The 18,042-nt window shown below is 35.4% G+C and overlaps 1 protein-coding gene across 2 annotated transcripts in view; it reads right to left on the bottom strand.

Annotated features, from left to right (window-relative positions):
- Positions 1-18,042, bottom strand: part of itsn2b (intersectin 2b) — a 41,980-nt gene that overhangs the window by 6,490 nt on the left and 17,448 nt on the right. Inside the window, exons 13-29 of one of the 2 annotated variants that reach the window (XM_056477591.1) lie at positions 17,887-18,036; positions 17,562-17,702; positions 16,358-16,445; positions 16,075-16,214; positions 12,022-12,158; positions 11,183-11,940; positions 10,949-11,073; positions 9,792-9,949; positions 9,316-9,406; positions 6,217-6,413; positions 5,833-5,876; positions 4,912-5,078; positions 4,775-4,820; positions 4,465-4,586; positions 3,815-3,911; positions 3,529-3,720; positions 1,396-1,517 (exon numbers count right to left, since the gene is read on the bottom strand). In XM_056477591.1, the coding sequence (XP_056333566.1) occupies positions 1,396-1,517; positions 3,529-3,720; positions 3,815-3,911; positions 4,465-4,586; positions 4,775-4,820; positions 4,912-5,078; positions 5,833-5,876; positions 6,217-6,413; positions 9,316-9,406; positions 9,792-9,949; positions 10,949-11,073; positions 11,183-11,940; positions 12,022-12,158; positions 16,075-16,214; positions 16,358-16,445; positions 17,562-17,702; positions 17,887-18,036 (2,775 nt within the window). The remainder of the gene's footprint in view (positions 1-1,395; positions 1,518-3,528; positions 3,721-3,814; positions 3,912-4,464; positions 4,587-4,774; positions 4,821-4,911; positions 5,079-5,832; positions 5,877-6,216; positions 6,414-9,315; positions 9,407-9,791; positions 9,950-10,948; positions 11,074-11,182; positions 11,941-12,021; positions 12,159-16,074; positions 16,215-16,357; positions 16,446-17,561; positions 17,703-17,886; positions 18,037-18,042) is intronic. The other variant, XM_056477592.1, reaches the window with a different exon arrangement.

Genomic DNA, 18,042 nt, shown 5'->3' with positions numbered 1-18,042 from the left:
TCTAAGTTTTAGGAACAGCAAATATCTTGACTTCTAGTTGATCATTTGGTATTAACAGTGGCTTATATGAAAGACAAAAAGGCCTCTAGATTGTGATATGATCATGGCTTGATTTTTAATTATTTAATTAGGACAGTAAAGGTCTAACTTTGCCTAGACAAAAGTCTTGTCACTTAACAGAAATAATGTACAGTATAGAATATAAAGTCATTGTGCAGTGGAAACGGAATAAATATTGTGTATGACTCCCATGAGCTTAGACGACTGCATCCATACATCTCGGCAACTTATTAATGAAGTCATCTGGAATGACAAAGAAATCGTTCTTGCAGGACTCCCAGAGTTCATCAAGTTTCTTTGGATTCATCTTCAGTGCCTCCTCCATCTTATCCCAGACAAGCTTAATAATGTTTATATGTCTGGTGACTGGGCTGGCCAATTCCGGAGAACCTTGACCTTCTTTGTTTTCAGGAACTTTGATGTGGAGGCTGAAGTATGAGGAGGAGCTCTGTGGAGCTGTGGTTTGTAATGTAATGGGCAGCACAAATGTCTTGATACCTCAGGCTGTTGATGTTGCCATCCACTCTGCAGAGCTCTCGAATGCCCTATACGGAAATGTAACCCCAAACCATGCTTTTTTTCTTCACTTCATTTTTCCACAAACTTGACTGATTTCTGTAAAAACTTGGGTCCATGCAGGTTCCAATAGATCTTCTGCAGTATTTGTGATGATTGGGATGCAGTTTAACAGATGATTCATCAGATAAATCTACCTTCTGCCACTTTTCCCAAATGATCAACTAGAAGTCAAGTTATTTTTTGATGCTCTTACAACTGGGATCAACGACAAGACTTTTGTCAGATATTGTAGAGACCTGACCTACTGTATATATCTAAATCATTCAAAATTAGTTTAACTTTGACTGAATTTAACTTTTTTGTGAGCTTCAATACCATAAGTTTTTACTAATAACTTTCAAAAAGATCATGACATTGTGAAGAACCATGAACTGCAGAGTTGCTTTTATTTTTTAAATCTGTATATATTTAAAGTGGTTTAATGACCGATTTGAATGGGTCATTTTTTGGTAGTACAATAAGTTAACATGCGCTTATAAAAGTAAACTGCGATTTTTTGCACTTCAATATCTGACCTCCTATCAATAATATGCTAAATAGTATACTAATAGTAAATTAGAACATGACTAAAAGTTCTTTATTTTCACCAAATATAGCTTTTCATAATTTTAGTTTACTCTTTCTGGTATTGTTGCACTACTAAAACTGTTGGTACTTTCATAGCAAATTGCATTTTACTTTATTTTCTCAACCCCTAATTGCTAAAACTGACCGCTTGATGCATAAATATGAAATAGGAGATCAGTGTTCGTCTACCTCTAGGACCAGCTGTAGGTCTTCTACGTATTTCTCCTCTGTGTCAATGAGCTCATGGATGTAATCTTGCCGTTTCCTGTCCTTTGGGCTCATTGATTCCAGAGTGCTCTGGTCAGCACACCCTACAAGAAAACGGTACAGGTGGTGAACTTACCCAGACACACAAAGCACTAACAAACTCAAATCACCAAAAGCCCCTTCAGCAATCTTACTCCAATCACACACAAAAAGCAGGATAATGTAAGTCGCAGCGTGTTGTAGACACTCCAAAAGGCTCCAGCGTGAATCCTCACCTTCTGATGGTCGTTCCGTTTGACCATCCGGGGTGCCTTTAGTGGTGCCTTCATCCTCCTCATCCCATAGGCGTAAAAATAGCAGTTTAACACCTGAATGATCACTCATTTTCTTGAGCTGTGCTTTGTAAAGCTGCTCATTTACTGTGCTGAATGCTGCATGCAGGATTATTCATTGTTTTCACCCAAAATACAACAGCAGGACAAACGTAACTAGATGACAGTGAAGATTAAGTAGAGTCATGCTGTTAGTATGTACTGGAAATTTTTTAAGGTTTAAATGTACAAGACAAATATGCGAAATATAGGCAGATCCATCTTTAAAACCAAGTTGTGTTGTCATTTTTATAAAATGCATTCTACAAAACTATATTAAATGCACTTTAAATTAAAAACAGATGCTAAAAACTAGAATATTTATGTGCTACAGGTTATTTAAAAACAAAAAATTGCATCAAAGTGTCTTTACACTAACACTGACCTCTTGTGTTACAAAAATTAAAAAGGCACGACCTTTGTTTTTTAAAAAGACTTTAATGTCTAGATTTTTTTCAAATCAAATCAGTACATGATCCAAAGTATTTGAGATTTCTGAAGAATTATTAACAACATCCAATAAAATGATAAACATTCGTCCACAACTTAACAACTATTTGCATAGTTTCCCCATATAATATTATCCATTTATACAGAAGCGAGTCATGCACAAAACATGGCATAAAACGTAAATGAGTAACAATACCACCTAAGGCCAAAGCATTGTGCTTAAAATAGCAGCAGCATTTCTTCAAATACACCACATATAGAAAAGCTGCATATTCTTTTAGTTTTTACATTGATTTATAACGGACAATTAAAATGGATACAAATTAAACAAAAGCATATGAGAAACCAACTAAAGGTAAAACAGCCTCCAAAGTGACTGTTGTTTGTTCTTAATGTAAAAGTGCCTGCAATACATGGAGATTGATAATACTAACTTATAACCTGCATATTTAAGTGTGATCGCGTTGATACACTGAAGCAGTTTCACACTTTGTAACATTTCTTAAAATGACCAAACTGAGAAGCAACAGCTTTACCGTCCACCTTTCTAAAAGGACCAGAAAAAAAAACAATCTACCACCTTAAAATATACTTGAAACAAATAAAAAATTAGGAAATTATTTAAGGACCACCATAGAAAGGCTTACTATCCACCAATTAATCAGGTCAGGATTGACCCAGATTACCAGTGAAATGAATGAAACCCCTTGTTTTAGATTAAAAGAAATCAAACGGATAATGCGAGATAAAAGAAATCGACTGAGTGAGTGAACGGTGGTTTCAACAGGGCCACCTTTACCGTAAGAGGGGGATAGTGGGTCCCTCATGGGCAAAAGAAACAGGTTTTACCACCCAACAGAGTTGAGAAGAAAGGAGAAAAAAAAAGTCGAAGGGGAAAATGAATGAGAGTGAGAAATGTGAATGTGTGCCTAAACATGGATGAGGAGAACAAATGTCGGACATTATATTAGACACTACATGTACAACTTGAAATAACTGGAAAACATCCCTTATATTACAGAGCGCAAAAAAAGAACCAAAAAAGGCACCATGAACTAACAATAGATATTGAGGATGAAAAACATTTCAATCTGGGTAAATTTCACTGTGATTAAACTGTAATACATTCTGTCATAAATACAAACCCTATCAGATAATAAACACCCACATTTAAAAAGCATAATCAGCAACACACTTTTTTTGAAAATAATCTGAAACTGTCAACCAAGAGCTTGCGTGATAATTTGAAACACAGAGCCAAAATAAACTGGTCTGTTTATGGGTCTCTACTTACACTGCTGACTGGGGTCAGAATCTGTGGTCAATTTCACATAGTTGGTAGGAATCAAGCCTGTGACCCCATTGAGCTCTCCCTTCCACCAGTCAGGGTTGCTTTTGTCCAGAACGTTGATGACTTGACTCTTTGAGAAGCTCAGCTCGTCTTCGTTCGCTGCGGTGTAGTCGTATATGGCGATGACTTGGCCAACTGGAAAGAGGAAGGAGAGAGAGAGAGAGAGATGAACGATGGTGAAATGACAACAGCAAAATAACCAATCCTGGAATATGACTTTGTTTCTCACCTGATGGAGTTGCAGGTGTGGATTTGCCACTGTTTGAGCCAAGTAGCTTGACGTGTGAAGCAGGGAACCAGCCCTTCTGACGTTTCTTCCCCCTGGCCTGATGACAGGAAGAAAAAAACATGACATCTGTTCACGTCTCCAAAACGTGACATACACACTGCTGATGAGCGATTTTCTTGGTCCAAGAAAATCATCAATATCACCATCAATGGATTAGTACCACAAGACACTTGCTATATTCAAATATTCAGCAGCAGCCACTGCTGTATTGCAGGTTCGCAAGACTAAACCATTTTATACCACCACAAGAAAAAGACACCTGAAATAGCAGCATTGTAGAAGAGGTGCAGATGTTACTCTCATTGGTGGCAGAGGATTGTAGCGACCCAGAATAAAATAGTTTTTCAGAAAGTCACAGCAGCAGAGGCAGAACAACTATGGCGATAATTCTAACCACTATAAGTGGTACTAAACTGCAGCTGAATTGAAAACGGAGCTGCCAAAACTGAAGTGAGTCAAGCTGTGCTGTGGAAAAATGGCAACCGGTGATCTGCTATTAAGTTAAAATATTTTTTAAGCTGTACTTATTTAATGCACAAAAGCTGAATTAATCGAAAAAAACCAACGTTTTGATTCAACATTTTACTCACCTGCAGTTCCCCGAGCCACCAGCCGGAGGGGTTTTTGTTGAGGATGAGGATGAGCTGACCTGGGGAAAGATTCAGCTGCTCTGCACCTGCAGCTGTGCATGCAGTGGTAACCTGAGCCACTTCTACAAAAACAAAAAAAAACAAAAAAAACACAAATATTATATATTATATATATATATATATATATATATATATATATATATATATATATATATATATATATATATATATATATATATATACACATATTACAACTTATGATAAATAAACTACAATTTTTTTTGTTGTTTAACTTTGCTCTGTTATTTACCAGGTTTCTTGCCAAGCGTTCCGGATTTTCCAGAGAGACTTGCCGTCTAATGAATGAAAAGAATAAAAACACTTTCAGATCACAACTAACAACTTGCATAAGTAGCAGCATAGCTAAATCTAAAAGTAAAAATTTACATCGGTCTCCTTTGGTTTGACATAATTGGATGGGAAGAGTCCTGCTCGGTCTCCGATGCTTCCTCTCCACCACTCTCCTTCTCTCTCCGAGACCAGGATAGTGTCGCCCTCATTGAAGGTCAGGTCTCCAGGCTCAGGACTCTCATAAGTGTAAAGAGCCACGTATTCTGATGACGAGACAAACGTACAACATAGGGTTTAGCGAAACTCAGGAAAAGACAACGCTGATGTACATACAAGAGTTCATAGGCATACCAGACACAAAACATCCTGGAAATGAATATATAAATGCACACACATTGGAAATGATTGTTTAAGTTTATATTACAGACATATTTGTGTTACATTAATAAAAATTAATTACACAAAACACTAACATTCAAAGGTTTGAGAATTTTTTAAAGGTAAATTAATAGTTTGCTTTGTAACAAGGATACATTAAACTGATCAAAGACATCAAATATATGTTGCTTTTAGCAATTTAAAAGGATAGTCCATCCAAAAAATAAATATAAAGTCTATTATTATTTACTCATCCTCAGCTTGTTCCAAAGGAAGACCTACTGAGGTTAGTTATGAAACATTGACTAACATAGGGTGTCAGTGGCTGTTCTTTTCTCTATATTCTTCAGAATATCTTGTTTTGTGTTCATAAAAGAATGAAATCATAAAAGTTTAGAACCACTTGAGTGTGAGTAAACGGTGAGGACATTTTTATTTTTGGGTGAACAATCCCTTTTTGGGACAATCCCATTTCTGTAAAAAAAGCTTCCCTCAAAAATATATTTAAACCTTCTTAATGATTTAAACAATAATAATAAATCAGCATGTTATGACTCTCCATTTAATAATAAGGTTTCCCCTCACATGAGTAAATTAGATTTACAAAATATATTTAACAAAACAAATCATGTGGCTTACCTTCATAGTTGGATCCATCAGTTGTATCAGATGCATCAGTGGAACTACAGGAAGAAAAAAAAAATTAAATAAAGTCAAGAACTAAACTAGACAACAGTGGTTTAAGGTTAGGAATAAAGCACTTATAAACCAGAAATAAAGCTGTTAAATGACAAAAGTCAACCTCAAAAAGAGAAAGTAAAGCAGCAAATATCAACTTCTTTGCAGAAAGCACCTCAGGGCAACAGTGCTACAGTATGCAAAGAATTATTCAAATTGCCGTTTCACAATAGCTCTTTCCACAGACAAAGTACATGTAACACTCACAGCTACACACTCAAGCTATCCGCTCACAAAAAGGAAACAGTAACATCACAGCCACTTCATCATGGTGTGTGTATTTACTCTGCTTGTGCGTCACTGGTGTTCAGAACTGTAACATAGGTTTTGGGGAACCAGCCCTGAACCCCATTGAGCTCCCCCAGCCACCAGTTCTCCTGCTGCTCCAGAACAGTGATCACGTCGTCCTTGGAGAAGTCGAGATGGTTGTCTGTCTTTGCAGACCAAGAGCACAGAGCCTGAGCTTGCACATTGCCCACCACCTAAAAGCATGCAGAAAAATGTCACTGTAATTTACTTTTAGCAAGTTGTATCCAGAGCTGGGCATTCAATTATTATTCTTATTGAAAGTTACAAGGCAGGTCAAAAGCATGGTAATGAGAAAGTAAAACCAGAGGCACTACGACGCCTAAAATTGTGCGCCTAACAAATAATATTAATAATGACTTTTTGGATTTTTTGGAAATAACAAACTTCCACAAGCAACTGTATTTTGCATTTGGAAGTTTATTTTCCAAAGTGACGTACATAATGAAACTAAGGGTGCTTTCACACCTACACTTTTGTTCCTAAACCTGGTGCGTTTCCCCAGTTAGCGCGGTTTATTTGGCATATGTGAATCCAGCAATCACGCTTGGATCTGCACCAAAACAATCGGTCCAAGATCGCCTGAATGAGGTGGTCTCAGCTTGGTTGAAACGAACTCTGGAGCGGATCGATTGTAGCGAGAAAGCAATATGGTTCAACAAACTAAGGAACCAGTCTATTTCACAGTGTTTTATGGATATGTATAGGCATATATGGCTATATGAATGAGAATTAGGAGTAGGGTGGGATGTCATTCCTACCATGTCATTCCTAAATGTGCGTTTCATTAGAATTAGAAATCTTTATTGTCCACACATGTGGAAATTCGTTTTTGGCCTCCCAAACATCACAAATATAAAAACACAAACACAAAGCTTCCTACACCACAGATTTCCAACACAACCCTGAATATAAATTCTATAAAACCACAGAATAACATACAAGCTACTTCATGGTCATTTGTTCAATATAGTAATAGCAGACAGTATAAAAGATTTCTTAAAGTTTTTTGTTTTTGCTGTGGGTACTCTGTATTGTCTACCAGAAGGTTCTGTAACTGTTTAAATTTATAATAAAGAGGATGAGTAGAGTCTTGAACAATCTGTGAGGCTTTCCGTCTGGTCTGGTTTATATACAGTTCCACAAGCTGCTTCTGGGGGTCCAATATGATCTTACTAGCCATTCAAACAATCTTTGCAAGCTTATACTTGCTTCTAGCACTAAGATTTCCATACAAGCAAGAAATATTATAGGAGATCATACTTTCAACAAGACTGGTATAAACCTTCCTCAGAATACCCATACAAACATAAAAATTATTTAATTTCCTTAAAAGAAAGAGTCTCTGTGTTGCCTTCCTATAAGGCATGTGCTTCATCCCACTCCATTTTCGACCATGTTGAAATGTATTTTTTGTTAATGATATTTTATGTATGATATTTTGTTCGAAAATAAATAAATCAAATCAAATATAGTCTGCGTGTTCACCAAAATTTAAATTACAATCTAAAATAATCCGCAAGTAGCATGTCAAATACGAAAGTGAAGGCATGCTGAACTATTAACGAGAGCAGTTTATCTGTTAGGAAATTTGACTGAACTGCAGTCTTGGACTATATTGCATAATTCTAGCCAACAGCAATGTATGAGAACAGTGAACCTCTCATTTGTATTTGGTGTTGATGACTGTGGGTGTCACCATTCAAAATTAAAAGCACAGACGAGAGTGATGAGAGTTTACTCGCACGTGACTTGTTTTAGCTAATTTGGTCCATTTAGAAACTTTGCTGTGAAAGTGAACCGCACCAAGAACAAAGTGCAACACTGTAACAACTTTACTCCCTGTTTTGGAACAAAACCATCAATATACAGGTGTGAAAGCACCCTAAAATCAAGTTGGCAAAACATGAACAAAATACACATACTTTTGAATGAGAGAGATGAGAGTACTTTCAGGTTTAGCTTAAATTAACTTGAATATGCCTGACATTTATATAAAAAGGCATTTATAGCAAGCACAACATTTTATTTATTTTTTTTTTTCATTCATATTCATTCTCTTCTAAAAAAAAAACTATTATCAAACAGAGACAGCTAAATGTTTGAAATATTTAGGAACATTTATTGATAATAAATTGACATTAGCAGGAAAAGTAGAATGTATTTTTAAAAAAGCAATGAAGAGATTATATTGAATTAGGACGTTACAACAATTTTGAGTCAACATATTTTGGAGATGGTAACTAAGAATTTAATTGAAAGTGTTGCGATTGCGTGATAAAAATTGCCAGTGCAATTGTTGGTAAACCAAAAAGACAACTATCTAATGAGAATTAAACAGAAAGCACATGTCATTATTGAACATTGTTCTCATACCATCCCTTAAAATAAAATTTTAACTTTTGCCATTAAAAAGACATTTTAGGCAACCTTAAGTAAAGAAAAATGCGTATCTAATGCAAGTTGTGCCAACTGCCATAAGAATTTTAAATACTGGGTTTAAAGAATAGGGTTAATTCCTTTTTAAATGTGATTTATGTGATGATATTGAATGAATATGTGTTACTTGTTTTTGTGATATACGTGATGTGAATGTTGATGTACTTATGTGGTGAACCCAAAGATAAATTTCCATTTGTGAATAATTTAAAAGCCTACTCAGTAGGTTTAAAGGTGTACCAAGACATTTTCGTTAAACTATGCTGTTATTTAAAAGCACCAAAACAAACACACCCATAAGTCAACAGGACCTGTTTTGCTTGTGTGTTTTGGGTATTGGTCTGACACTGGGGTCAAAAGCATTTTTTACAAATCACTTCAAATGCCTTTAAAGGATTTGTTGGGGTGTGAGCGTAAGTCTAATTAAAACACGTTTAAATCCAAGTCTTTAAACATGTTTTTTTCTTCATTCATGAACATTTTATAATATAGATTATAATATTATAATTATAATAGAACACCTATCAGTGTAGGTTATTCCTTTTTTTTTCCTCAATGTACTTTCGTCTGAAAATGTACCCAGCTCTGATTTTATCTCATGCAAACACAATGTGGTTATCGTCAAGGAATCCTGCCTACCTGGCCGTGGTTGGAGGAGGTGGAGCCTGTGGCATGGGTGGGGGTAAAGGCAGAGTTCAGACGTGATCCACCCGGTCCATCACTCAGTTTGCTGGTGAAGAAGGGGTTTAGAATATTCCTAATATAGCTCAGCAATATTTAAAAAAAAAGAAAAAAAGTGCACCTCCAAGAACTCTTTCACACAAAGTCCTAACATTAATTAATGTTTATTTTATTTATTTTTTTGGACATCAATTTTATATCAGAGTAAGACAACGTATCAGACCTGATGTGATAATTTCTTTGCTACTTTCGGACTTGGTGTGAAAATATCAAAATGAAGACATGCAGTCTGTAGCTGTGAATGTTTTTTCTGTAATGGATCTACAGCAACATGCACTTTGTCTGTGAGTGTGCATGAGAAAGTGTGTACAAATGTGAAACAGGTGTAAATGAGGCATTTCAAGAGGATGATAGATTCAGAATGGAGACCACACCTGACAGAGATGGAGACCTGGGGTTTCAGAGCTTGTTTAGCCATGACAGGAGCCTCTGATTTGGTCTGCTTCTCCACATAGCTCTCGGGGAACCAGCCCATCTTCCCTTGCTGACTGCCGTATAGCCAGCCCTGCTCACGCTCTACGCTCTCATCCACCTAAACAAACACAAATCCAGCTGAGCAAACTCTAGATTTAAACTATGTAGTGGACATGGGTCTTTCACCACACGCTCTGAACCTTCTCATTTGAAGGCTCCATCTGAACTGCTGAGACCAACACATCTTACAGGAAGCAGATGTAAGCAACACCCTTAATCCAATACACTTACATACACAAATAAAACAAAAAAAAATTCTGCTTTCCCTAACTTGTGTTCTAATTTGTGTAATAAATGTATTATTACAAAAAATGTATTAACTGCTTTTAAGTAACAGCCTGTTGAACTTACTCTCTATAAAACAGTTTTTTCCCAGCAAAACTGCAACTACTGTAACAGAATTCGTACCAATTAATTTTAATTGTATATAAATAATTATAGTTGTATTATATTTGATTTAACAGATGAAGTTAAAAAAATGTGCAAAAAAAAAAGTGCAAAAAAAAAAAAAATAATAATAATAATAAAAAAAATAAATAAGTAAAAAAAATAAATAAAAATTAATAAATAATAATAAAAAAAATAAATAAGTAAAAAAATAAATAAATAAATCTATACATCTAAAAATTGGTGCCATGTTTTAAATGATTTTGATTTGGTAATGTAAAAATATTGCTTTAGAATTTATTCATTTATATTCACACACACAACAGTTCTGTCTTTTTCTTAAATCTGACTGGCTGATGGCAGTGCGATATTCTGCCATCAACAGCACTCGTCCACGCTCTTCACCTTTCACCCTTGTGTATTACTCTGCCCACATACAGCGACAAGCAGAGGGCACTCTACAGTTTGACAAATATCGCTGCTGTTGAACAACATAAGGTACTTTTGAGGCTTTTTTATTCGAGAATGTAGTTGTTTAGATTGCAAATATGCAGTTTATTTATAAGGATAGTGCCTATTTTAGATATTTATCGGCATCCATCAGCCTATATCCATCAGTAATAATACTATTTAAATAAAGAAATAAAATACTATTTTCTATCAAACTGACCTCGATCAGATCATCTGATTCAAAGGAGAGCTCTTCCTCATTTCTGGCAGTGAAGGGGTAAAGCGCTTTAAAAGTGGTCAGTGCAGCTGATCTCCTGTGCTGCGTACCGAGAGGACGTCTGCCGCCTGAAACCACGAAGAAACCAAAATTTCGTTCATTCCCATCATATCAGAGATGACATAACCAGCCATGCCGGTATATTTTAAAATGAATACAGTCATCATTTTTTCTAACCTTTCCTCTCCTCCAGGCCACGCAGAAGAGCAGAAACAAGGTCTGATTTAACAGTGTTCTTCTTATTCTGTTCATCATCCCTCAATCTAGCAGCTGCTGCCTCTTCCTGCTGCTGTTTCCTCTTCCTCTCCTCATCCTGTTTCCTTTGCTCCTCCTCCCTTCGCCTCCTGTCCTCCTCTTCCTGCTTTCTCCGCTCCTCTTCTTTTCTCTTCCTCTCCTCCTCGATCCTCTTCCTCTCCTCCGCATCCCTCAAAGCTGCTTCCTGTGCTCGATGACGTCTCCTCTCCTCCTCCTCACGCTCTCTCTTCCGCTCCTCTTCTCGTCTCTCTTCCTCTTTCCTCCTCCTCTCCTCCTCTGCTCTCCTGCGCTCCTCCCTCTCCCTCTCCTCCTTCAATCTTATCTCCTCCTGCCTTTTTCTCTCCTCCTCCAGCATTCTCCTTTCTTCTTCCAGTTTCCTCCTGTCTTCCTCCAGCTTCCTCCTCTCTTCATCTCTCCGCCTGCGGTCCTCCTCCTCCAGTCTGCGTCTCTCTTGCTCTCTCCGTTCTTCCTCCTCCTCCCTACGCCTCCTCTCCTCTTCCTCACGGGCCTTGCGCTCTCGTTCCGCTTGTTCTTTAGCAGCCTGTAAGCGAGCTTGTCTTTCTCTCTCCTCCTCCTCGCGAAGTTTGGCGTCTCTCTCCTCCTGGATTTTCCGCTGTTTCTCCTCTTCATCGCGCCTCAGTTTCTCCTGCCACTGTCGCTCCTTTTCTAGTTTGATGCGTCTGAATGGGACAAGTAATATTTGCTTGTAAGATCCTGAATGACTTTAAATTGACGTGTACGTTTAGGAAATCATTACTTACTTCTGTTCTTCCTCTTCTCTTCTTTTCTTTTCAAGTTCTTCCTGCTTTCGCTTCTTAAGCTCTCTGATTTTTTCTTCCTTGATGGTGCGCAGTTTTTCCAAAGCAGACTCTTGCATCCTCTGGCTCTCTCTGAGATCCTTATGAACAAATTGCAGAACTTTGACACATTGAATTCAATTCAGGCACAATTCATGCAACAGAGACCAAAAACTGCCTAAAGTTTGACTAAAATCAAATGAACACTGGTACCTGCTTTTAAGAATTGCCCATAGTAGCATTTTTGTACACTGCAAAAAAAAGCTTTTACCTCTTAGACTTTTTGTCTTGTTTCTAGTTCAAATATCTAAAAATGCTTAAATCAAGAAGCATTTACTTGACAAGCAAAAAAATTGTTTTAAGAAAAATTATGTTAAAACTAAGCAAGATTTTCCTTAAAACTAGCTAAATAATCTGCCAATGGGCTAAGCATTTTAATCTGCCAGCGGGCTAAGCAGTTTTATTATGATAAACTTTAATGTACTAAAATAAATGTAAAAAGAACAGTAACTAACTAAAATGAGCACAAAAAATATATAAACTACTAGCTATTTAAACTAACTAGCTATTTAAATAGCATTCCTCAAACATGACAAATAAAAAAATAAAAATAAATGATAAATAAATATATATAAATATATATATATATATATATATATATATATATATATATATAAATATATATATATATATATATATATATATATATATATATATATATATATATATATATATATATATATATATATATATATATATATATATATATATATATATATATATATATATATATATATATATATATATATATATATTCCCAGTACTATCGTTTTCATATTTAAATAATTTATCTTTCATCTAAATATTTCTCTACAGCTGAAATAATCTCTGAACCAAGTCCACATGCACAGGAAATATTAACAAGTAATATCGCTAAAACTTTATAATAACTACAAATTGAATAATTTATTAAGCATTAGCAAATAGTTAATTCATTATCTGAGCATTAACTCTAGGCAGTTTATAAATACAGATTTAAATGCTTTATTTCTGACATAAGCTCATTTACAATGTGTTTAATAATTGTACTTTCATACTTTGTTACATATTAATTACTGTGGTCAAGACTATATTAAAGTATCGCATTATTTACAAACTATTTCTATTTAAGAGTAGTAGACTTTTAGAATCTTACAGAACGTGTTAGTAAATGATTATTAAACTATTCAAATCAGCATTTATATATCTTAATATTCAGGCATATAGAAATGGTTACTATGCATGTTAATAAATGTTAATAAGTGCTTTATTAACTCAACTTCATGCAGTTTTGTGACCTAATCTAAAGTGAGGATAATTTATGCTTTGTGAATCTCTAATAAATGACAATTAAAGGCTCGGTATCAAATGAACAATAAATGTTTGCAATCTTATCTAAAAAATAAAATTACTGTAAACTTTACACATTGCCGAATAACAGGATTTCAAAAATAGAAACAGAAATAAAAACAAATGTAATACAATTGGATAAAACAACAACAACAACAACAACAACAACAACATAATAAATTTAACAATATATTATGATACAACATTTTAAAGTTATTGAGCAAAGTTTTAACTGTAGAGTAATTTTATTTTACATAAGATTGCAAAGATTTATTTTTCATTTGATACGGTTTCATTTGCGTATCTTGAATAAATAGAGAGATTAATACAGTTGTTTTATTTTCTTTTTATCCTGTTTAGAATATAGACTTTAATTGTCCTTTGTAAGAAAAATTGTGTATTTATAAAGCATAAATAGTCCTCACTTTCGATTAGGTCACAGAACTGGAAGTTGACTTAAAGCATTTATTAACATACAAAGTAACTATTAGTATATGCCTGAATAATAGGATGTATGAATGTTAATTTGAATAGCTTATTAATCATTTACTTATGCATTCTGAATGATCTTAAAATAGCGCCAAATATTCTTAAATAACGAATTTGTAAATAATGCAATATGTAATTAATGAAAAAAAATCATTAAGAAAGTAGGAAAACACAATTAAGGGCATTATAAATGTGCTTATAAGAATATGGCATTTGTAGCTGTATTTATAAACTGCTTACTAAAATCTATTAATGTAGAGTTAATAATTAACAGATAATGAATTAACTATTTGCTAATGCTTAATAGATGATTCATAGCGTGTAGTCATTATAAAGTGTTACAGTTAATATCCTATCATCCTATACAGTGTTGGGGATAATGTAATATTATAACATTTCTAAGTAACAAATAATGCATTACTTTAAAAAAGAAATAATATTTGAGTTCCTTTTTTTTTTTTTTTTTTTTTTTTAAATGTAATGCAAGTTACTATTTAGTTTAGTTAATTCACTTTAAAAAAATAAATTGCTGAATTAATATGAACATAGTCATGTTGAATCCCGCACACAATGAGGGAATGCAGAAACAGACATTTCTGCGATGGAAATATTCTCATTATTGTGAACACATGGGAGAAAAGGAGAAGAGGATTAGCTGTATGGACCGGGATTTGTACTATTTGTCTAATTAAAAAAGTAAAAATCAGCAAAGACATTGCTTTAAACTTTCATTTATCTGTATCCATGGTATGTATAGCTCTAGGGTCAGTAAGTTCTCTGCACATTATCCTACATACATTTTTTTATGTGCTTTTTTAAGGTAAATGAAGGTTACACAGCGTGTTGTTAATTGCAGACCTCCTCTATTTAATAAAGAAGAATAACAATACCCTGCAAGCCTCAGCCAGGTCAGAAAAAGTAACTCAAAAGTAGCGTAACCAACTATGCAGTGTAAATGCAGCCTTTGTTACTTTTTATGATAAGTAATGCAAGTGACTCAATTCCGATTTTTTACTCTCATGTGGCACAGATCAGATATGGCCCTTCTACATGTAAGCAGGAAAAAAAATATCACATGGATTCCGATTTACTCAAATCAGATTCAGGCCTTGTTCATATGTGGAAATTTCTCTGATATGAATTGGATCTGTGCCCTCGTGCCTGTAGTGCAAGCAGGTAGATCGGATTTTCACCAGTCAATGTGAGTCGCGCATCATTAAAAACCATAGTGAATGACGCCAAGTCTGATGCTTTCATTTCAGAACAGACTTCGGCAGAGTCGTAAACCTTAAATCTCATACACGAGAACTAAAAAAGCTATATATTGTCATGTAGAACAAGTATTTAAGCATGTTAACAAGAGAGAGCAATATCCGCAACTTATAAAACTATTGCACATATCATGTGCATACATCCCGCCATGGACATTACATTAAGATGAATTGCGTGGAACCCTGCATTTTTTACTATGTAAATACGGCCTGAGTAATGTAACTAGTTACTTTTTTGGGGAGTAACTCAATATTGTAATGCATTACTTTCTAAAGTAACTTTCCCCAACACTGATCCTATATAACCAATCCACTTAACTAGATTAGATAGTCACATTATCAAACTTTGCATTGAATGCCATCTCATTTTAATAATCATTAATATTTTTCTCAGTAAAGAAATCTTTGGTGATAATATAAAGGTGATGCTGCTACAGGAAGAATGAGCAAGAAAAGGGGAAAAAAAGAGACCTTCAGAAGGAAGAAGAGATTGCTGAGGCAACTCAGTATAGAGAGCAGGCCTTTAAGCATGCAGTCATCCATTTCCTCAAACTGCAGCGAAAGCCAGGGAGAGACAGACAAGTAGACAGACAGACAGAAAAGCTCTACAGCTAGTGATAAAGACACAGGGACAAAAGCATAGGGGGTGTTATTCGCATTAGTGTCATCAGAAGCAGTCTATATGGTGTTAGCACTAATCGGTTACAGAAACAAATGCTAATTCACTACAGCTGGGGAATAATGTGTTCTCATGTCACTCAAGTTAAAACGTCCCGAAAATATAAAGGCATGCGGATCAGTTTGTTCTGCTCTGATTGGTTTATGTGAATTTATTAGCCATGAAGGTTGAGCAGTATTAATGGCTTACCTGAATGTCTTTCTTATACTGATCCATGTCTGCCAATTTTGCCGCAGTCTCTTTTTCTACTGCATTAAGTTGCTCTTTAAGCTTTCGACAGGAAAGATCCTTCTCTTCCATATTGTTCTGCAAAGTCTTCACCGTTGCAGCTACCGTAGGAAAACAAAACAAATAAAAGGCAGAAACAAACAAATGTAATAATTATAGGCAACAAGGATTTTGTATCACATACAGAAAAATACATTTTAAATGACATGCTTGGGGGGGAAATGGTTTAAATGTGGCATCTTACAAGGAACGCTGTTTAGACTCAAACTGTGGAGTTTGTCATTGAGTTTCTGCTGTTCAGAACTTGACTGCCCCAATTTTCTCTTAAAATCCTGCAAAAAAGAAAAAAAAAAATGTAAATATAAAAGTACATGAGTTGAAATGATGACTGCTATACCACTGTAAGGTAACCTACACCTAAAATTGACCTTTGTTAAAAAAAATATATGCATACTTTGCCACAGCCATATCACCCTGCAGCCCAAGACCGGTTACTCACTGAAGCTGAGAAGCTGAGTCTGGTCAGTTTTGAATGGGAGACCGCATGGGAAAACTAGGCTGCTGTTGGATATGGTGTTAGCGAGGCCAGCAGGGGGCCGCAGTAAAGTGAAGGGGACACTATACTGTCAGTGAGCGCTGTCTTTCGGATGAGACGTTAAACCAAGGTCCTAACTCTTTGTGGTCATTTAAAATCCCATAGCACTTCTCGTAAAAGAGTAGGGGTGTAACCCCGATGTCCTGGCCAAATTTCCATCTGGCCCTACCCATCATGGCCTCCCAATCATCTCACCACTCTATCGATAGCTAGTACATTACATTACATATTTTAGTGCCTGCTTGTAAAATTCCAAATCAAGTTTTAATATTACAACTTAAGATTTGTTTCGGGATGTGAGAACATGGTAGGAATCTTCACACAAAAAAATGGTGCAAATTGATCTGAACTGAATTTGGTTTCTGACCTAATGAAAATATATTCTCTGGAGTTGTTAATTTGAGGTAAGAGTGTATTCTGACCCAACAGACCAAAAAAACCAGGCAGTTCCATAATTTAGAACAGTAAATATGTTACACAAAAAGCAGCAATGTCTTGATTCTGCGAATGAGCACATTAGTTTGTTATTGCAACTGAAAACCAGAGTGCCTCTTATCTCAGAATAGTGTGTAATTGCTCTGCACGCATTACAAGCACTGCTTACTAAGTCTTATTTTATATACACCTAAAATGTACAATACAGTTAGAGTAAATGTGTGATTTACAAAAAAACTAAAAACTACATTTTGTAACAAGTTTTAGAATAAAGGTCTAAAAATGCACTAAAAGAGGAAACAAACAAACAAACAAACAAACATAAAATATGCTCTTGTGAGGCAAAACACATTAAACCAATTTTATTTCTAATTTTATTTGCAAAGAGCGTGTGGTGGTATGAATGCTGCAGCCAGACCTCTAACTGTTTCTGCAGAGAGCTTATTTCAGTGATGCAGGAGTCTCTTTTCTGGTTGATCACTTCCAGCTCATTTTTATGAATTCTCTTTCTGCCTTGAGCATCTCGGAGCTTGTCAGAGATTTGCTTCTGCTTGTTGCCCTAAAAATGAGAAAGAAATCTCATTATATTTGTACAGATAAAAAAAAAAAAAAGAAAAAAATTCAGTGATAGCATATATAGTTGAAAAGCTTTGTTAAATTTAAAGTGCTTTTTCTTAAGTAATAAGCCTAGATGAGAGATCTAAGCATTCAAGAGAGAGATGTTCTCATTCTTTATGCCTCACCACAGCCTCCAGCTCCATCTCCAGACTCCTCTTCTTGGCTCGGAGCTTGATGATGTCCTCCTGTTCCTCACTCTTATGGTTCTGGAGCTCTTGCTTTCTCCTCCTCTCCCACTCAAGCTGTTGCTGGCGTTCCAGCTCCTTCTTGGCTGCCTGTAA

This window comes from Danio aesculapii, chromosome 17 (genome assembly GCF_903798145.1).
Source record: "Danio aesculapii chromosome 17, fDanAes4.1, whole genome shotgun sequence".
NCBI lineage: Eukaryota > Metazoa > Chordata > Actinopteri > Cypriniformes > Danionidae > Danio > Danio aesculapii.
The sequence above is the reverse complement of the archived record's forward strand: the minus strand, read 5'-3'. Positions and strand labels throughout refer to the sequence as shown.